The 6428-nt window shown below is 37.1% G+C and overlaps 1 protein-coding gene across 1 annotated transcript in view; it reads right to left on the bottom strand.

Moving 5' to 3' along the window:
• LOC107654479 (cytokine receptor-like factor 3) overlaps positions 1-6225 on the bottom strand; it is a 21137-nt gene extending 14912 nt beyond the window's left edge. The window contains exons 1-2 of the mRNA XM_016441555.1: positions 6147-6225; positions 2606-2734 (exon numbers count right to left, since the gene is read on the bottom strand). Coding sequence (XP_016297041.1) covers positions 2606-2722 — 117 coding nt within the window. The 5' untranslated portion in view covers positions 2723-2734; positions 6147-6225. The remainder of the gene's footprint in view (positions 1-2605; positions 2735-6146) is intronic.
• Between the last annotated feature and the right edge of the window lie 203 nt (positions 6226-6428).

Here is a 6428-nt window from a genome sequence, read left to right as displayed (position 1 = left end):
TATTAATTAATTTAATATGCATTATCAACAGTCCATGGCTGCCCTAAAATTAGGTGCAGTGCTAAGTTTCATCTTCAGTACTACTACTACTACTACTACTAGAACTAACAATAATAATAATGGAAAAATGTAAATATGATTTTTTTGAAGAGAGAATATCTAGCTACAGTTACATTTAATCTGTAAACCTGAGCCATATTAAAATAATAATAATACTACAAATAATACTAAAATAATAATGACACTACAGAGAGAACATCTAGCTACAGAGTTGCATTTAATCTGTAGTCCCTAAACTGGATAAAAAAATAAAAATAATTAAATAATAATAATAATAATAATAATAATCCATTTAAAAAGTGTCATTGAAAATATATATTTTTTAATTCAGAGAATTCAGAGATTTTTAATTCAGAGATAATTCTGAGAAAATATTAATACCGTAATGTGAAGTAAAACATCAGGATACTTTCATATTGATTTGGACCTGAACATGCATATGCAGTTTTAGATCAAACGCGCCATAGTATGTATTTCCCATGCTCTGGCTAGTGGGTGACAGGCTTTGGGAAACAGAGGCCATTTGTAGGTTTTAAGGAAGCCTCTGTGGCTGAGACCTAGAGTCACATTTAAAGAGGAAGTAGACTAGAAACGGATACAACATCAAACTCAACCACTGACCAGGAAGCTTCAGTTCTTTTAATACATTAAAAATCTCAACACAGATGAGCCTCGTCAACTGGAAGCTGGTAGTAGTTCTACTCATGCAGAAAAAAATGTAGTTTGACCACAAATGTTGTGTCCTTGCTGTGAATTACGGAGCATGTGATATAATCATATCAGATGGGATGCACATATGGGATCTCCCTCAGACAGCTGCACATGCTGTGAGGTTAATCACAGTACCGCGGGCGTCACGCAATCACTAGTCAATGATCCTAAAAGTTTGGTTTAATTCTCTGTCCTGAGTAGGATGTGAGGAGCAAGAGCTTAACCATTCTCTGAGTTGACTGTCTCATATGAAGAGCAGGAAATTACAGCCTTGTTTACGCTCTGAATGAGGCATTCTGGGAGGTGGGGGGAGGAGGAAGTTGGGTAAGATGCCAGAAGCCAAGTCTGAAGATAACAGCGAGCAGCAGGCCGGCTTTACATCCTACAGCCACCCCGGGAGACGTACGGCATGAACAGCCCTTCTGTGCTGACCAACAGGCTTCTGGCACAGAGGATCTGTCTCACTTCAGCGAGACCGCGGGAGTATCATTTACCCTCGCTCTCTCAAAAACACCCACATATGTCACTTTATTTGGTTACTGTGTAGGGAACCACTACCTTTGTGAAGCTGAAATGTTTCTGGCGTTTTTTACAGTGTGTTTGATGATGTTGTTGTATTATTTTAGGCAACAGTGCATGCTGGGTGAGATCAATAGCAATTTCATCACTGTCTCCATGGGTTTGGCTTGACTGGAACAATGTGTCCTAACCAGACGGGATGAGATAAAGAGAAAACGGCGATCTCTTCCATGTAAATCTGTTTTTATCGTAGCCAGCCATGACTGAGACAAGGGTTAAGCAAAAGAGATAAAATGGGATTATTTTCAGCTACTTCTATTTCTATTCCTGCCAGGGTTATGTGCCATTCAGAACTGAATGGATGGATGGATGTAATATTTAATTTATACATATAGCCATATTTTATTGTATTTAATACATTTCACAGCATATTTTTAGTGTTGTTATTGTTAAAACTAGTGCTGGGCAACGATTAATCGCATCCAAAATAAAAGTTTGTGTTTATATAATATATGTGTGTGTGCTGTGTATATTTGTTATGTATATATAAATACACACACATGCATGTATATATTTAAGAAAAATATGTTATGTTTATATATTAAATATATTTATATATAAATTATATGAATATAAATATATACATGTAAATACATGTCAATATTTTCAAAATATATACTGTATGTGTGTATATCTCTATATATACATAATAAATATACACAGCACACACACATATATTATATAAACACAAACTTTTATTTTGGATGCAATTAATCGTTGCCCAGAACTAGCTAAAACTATTGAGTAGTAGCTTTTGTTAAATGAAATAAAGCTGAAATGAAACAAAATTTGCAAAAAATAAATAAATCTAATTTAAAATATTGATAAATATTATTATATAAATAATACTAAAATAACACTACACAATTTTAAATTTAAAGACCAAGGTGGAATAACATTACATTTCCCAGATTACCAGTTGAATTTCACAAAATGATAATTTAGGTGGTAAATTCCACTTCCAATTCTAATACAGCTTTCTGTAAGGTGTCACCAGTTAAATTCAACTTCAACGTATGAATTGAAAAATAGCCAGTTCTTAAATTCTGAATTTTGGCCAACCCTGATTTCTGCAGTGTGACCCTGGGCTGCTCCACCCACTGTGAAATATAACATACTACCATATATATAAAATATTTTCGGATTGGCGTTATTGTGTCACGTTGCACAGCAGTTTCTGTGTGGACTGACACATTGCTTGCTGTTGGAAACCTATTTATTCTTCCGGTAGCAGTGCAGAGAGTCACAGCCGTACCTGTTTGCGTGCCTGGCTGAGTCCATGCAGTCTCTGCTGTAGCTCGCTTCTGTAGTTTTGGGCTGCTTCAATGCTCTCCTTTGCCTCCTGCAGCAACGTCTCTGCCTCTATTGACATCCTTGCTGACCTCTGCAAAAGCACAAATATCAAGGTAAAGTAAAGTGTAGGAAAACATTTCCACTGATAGAGATAACCTTTACTTTGACTGGATTTATCATTTATGGGATTAGAAAGCATTTGAGAGAAAGGCTGAAACGAAAACACGCCCATTTCGGAAAATGTCTCGCTAACAAAGCTAAAATAATAATAACAGGAGTATGAAATTCCACAAAGGCCAAAAAACAGAGGCTGTTCTTCATGCTCATAAACAACTGGTCGGGAAATGTCACGCCCCTTACCATAGCCGCCTGCGAGCTTCAGTGTAAATATTGCATCAATATCAAATCAATTTGAGCATGATTTAAACCCGGATGATTGTAACCACTATTAAGTTTGTCTGCCTTGGGGAAACTAGCATGTCTCCGACATAGTGATAACACTCGTTGCCTTCTCTAGTGCAGCTCAACCAGGTCTCGTCCCATTCGTCGATATTTGTGATATCACAAATCCCGGAAAATATGCGTTGTAGTCCAAATGAGTCGTTCGTTGTAGTTTTTGAAAAGTGATTTCTGTTAAATAAAATATCTCGTTTTGAAGTGGACTTTGAGCTTTGTAACTTTGCAGATCTTTTTTATGCTCAAACAGCAACATTACAGACTAACTAATGTTGAAAAAGTGAAAAAGCTTAATAGGACCCCTTTAACAGCAACTTTATGAAACCATCAGGCCATCGTTTCCATGTCATGTGGATGTGAGGAAGCGTGTTTTGAATCATAACAACGCATTCACAGCCTTATCTGTTGAAGAGGATGATGCAGTCGAGTATAGTTATGACTAAAAGGCTCAGACACTATAACCTTAAGAAACCACATCCATGTCAACTGTGCAAAATCACAGGAGTCATGGAAATGAATCACAAGACCTGATGAGATGTGTGTGCTATAAACTCACACTACTAAATTGAAGCAGTGAGTCAAAGAGCAGCACAACAGTGTGAGAGCCACAGTTTTTGATAGGATGACATTAATCTGTGTGGCACTCGACAAACTGCTGTGCCTGCTGTGTTTGTGCTAGTTCAGGTTTAGATAACAAATGTGTGAACAACACAGAAATGATACACAGATCTATTCTGATAGGGTCTAGAACAACAGAGAACAAAACCAATGCTAAAAGTCAATATTAAAATGCAACTAAGCATACATGCTTTTAAAATAATATGTAAAATATAGCCTTTCCATGTTAACATCAAAAGGCTATGCGTCCAAACAAACTTTACGGTATTTTGGTGCAAATTCATATGTCACCGGCAAATATGGCTAATAATTCTTTAAAAATATTTTACCTAGTGTTTGCTCTGTCACACCAAGGACGATAACGAACCACAACTATAACACAACTATAATGATAAAACACATACAGTTTCAGAAAAAAAGGTACAAAAGCTGTCACTGGGGCAGTACCTTTTCAAAAGGTACACGTTTGTACCTAAAGGGTTGATGCTGGCAACTTAAAGGTACATATTAGCACCTAAAAGGTACAAAAGTGTACCTTTTGAAAAGGTATCGCCCCAGTGACAGCTTTTGTACCTTTTTTTTTCTGAGTGTATGATCAATGTTTTTAAAAAAATTTTTGAACAATTTTTCCATCTAATGAATCAGAAGCTTGAGCATTTAAAGAGGCAGACATAACTGCAGCACACGCTTATAATAAACACAACGTTGTCATGCTTTGGTGTGGATGCTAATATATATCATTTGTTATAGCCTAGCTGTTATTCTTGGTCTGAATAGGTCTTTAGGCTGGGTAAATCACATTTCTGCTGTTGTTTCTGCATTTAAGAGGTTCATTTTCTGATTTAGCAAACTCAGCTAATAATTTTGCAGCTCGTGCTAATATTAATAAGTTAACATTTTTATTCACTCTTGTACAATAAATAAATCTACTATTTTGGGTCACCACTTGATGTAAAATCTGGATCTTGAAGCAAAAACATATTTGCATTAAAAAGTATTATGTTAATAAACAGCTCTCAGGTCTTTACTGATCAGTGGATCTGTTTGAAGGCTAGCATTCTACAATGAAACCACTTCCGTTTAAGATGTAGTGAAAGCAACTGCACTTTCCTTATATGTGCCCATGTGGCTTAAATTCACAAGCATGACTGAACCTACTCATAGACACTACCCTGAACTAAAACTTCAACTCAACATCTGTACAATAGTGCCTGTGTAACACTGGCGTCATTGTGCAGGAGAGAACAGCTGCCTATTTGTTTATGCGTGTAAGTGAACACAAATACCGGACAGGTGGATTGGCACAAGCTATTCAGTTTACCTTTGTTTAACACAAAGATGCTGACCTTAGTGCACCAGAGTAGAGAATGAACCTGTGCTTAATTCTCAAAAACACCCTTTCATCTATACACCTGTGAGAGAGAAACCTAAATAACAAAATGTGACCTGCACCAACAAGCCTGCAAGTTTCCACAATCATCTACCTTATGATCAATGCCTAAAAAATGTTATGAGTTGCAGCAGGGGCATATTTATAACATTTTGACATTTCATAATCAAGGCAAAGGGAGGGGTTCTCCAAAATCACAGTCTAATCCTCTGATTTAGCAGCAGGGATCTCATCCAGACTGGGGTATGTAATCTAGGCAAAGAGCATTAAGACAAGCAATTACTTTATCTATTGCTCTTCCAGAATCCTTTCCCACAAGTGAATTCATCAGGGAGAACAGCAGAGGACTGGCTAACTGTCAGAGGGACACGAATGACCTAGATTCATAGGCAAAAAAAAAATCTGCTGCCAAAAGACAATGTTGGGAATTCCAGTGTGAGATGTCTCTGTGTCCTGCTTCACAATCTGTGACCGTTCACTGATAATGGCCATGGTTTAAAGGGCCCTTCTATTAAGATGAAACACATAAGATGCATTTAAACAAACAAAAGTGTTTATAAACTATCAGAGGTCTTTTGCATTCTGCTGCCCATCAGCTTTACAGTTATGGTCTTACATAAAAACATCAATTCCTCTTTTGGTCCAATCCAAGCATAACAGAAGAGTTATGTAAAGTGCAGTAATTCTCTATGGGCCATACTGATGCATCGTGCACACTCGACATGTTTATACATGTCCAAAACAGTAGAAATGAAAGGCAGATGAGAGAAGAGCAGTGCACATATTTAAATATTAAATATCAATATCAGTTATATAAAAAAATCAACTAAAACCTGTAACAATTATTTTCAAACTCAAAAAGCAGCAGTTCGTGGGGCTCTTCTATCGCCACACCAACATTCATCACTTTAAACTAATCAGTTTTACAGTAAGCTCTTCAAACCGCTTCACCCATAAACCTGCTCACGAATAGACAGCATCGCTAACTTAGCACTGAAACAAAAACACGAGCTATTATTAAGCGATTTTTTGCTGTTACCTTATGCGATCCTGTCTTGTGTCATATTAACTTCTGCCGCGGACTTCCGCCATTGACGCCCTGGCAGCAACAGTAAAGAGCTCGAGGCACATATTTTCACTTTGATACAAACCTGTCATCCAATCAGATGCCGCATTGCTGTGTTTTCCTCCTGTTTGCTGTCAGTTCTAGCCAATCAGATGATTAAACCTCACTTAACCCCGCCCTATCTTTTGTTAAAAACCCAAAGCGCACCAGGGCGTCAGCCTAGAGGTCCTTTGGCGTCAAACAACAAGTGAAGGT

The sequence above is a fragment of the Sinocyclocheilus anshuiensis genome, unplaced genomic scaffold (assembly GCF_001515605.1).
Source record: "Sinocyclocheilus anshuiensis isolate Anshui unplaced genomic scaffold, SAMN03320099.WGS_v1.1 scaffold419, whole genome shotgun sequence".
NCBI lineage: Eukaryota > Metazoa > Chordata > Actinopteri > Cypriniformes > Cyprinidae > Sinocyclocheilus > Sinocyclocheilus anshuiensis.
The sequence above is the reverse complement of the archived record's forward strand: the minus strand, read 5'-3'. Positions and strand labels throughout refer to the sequence as shown.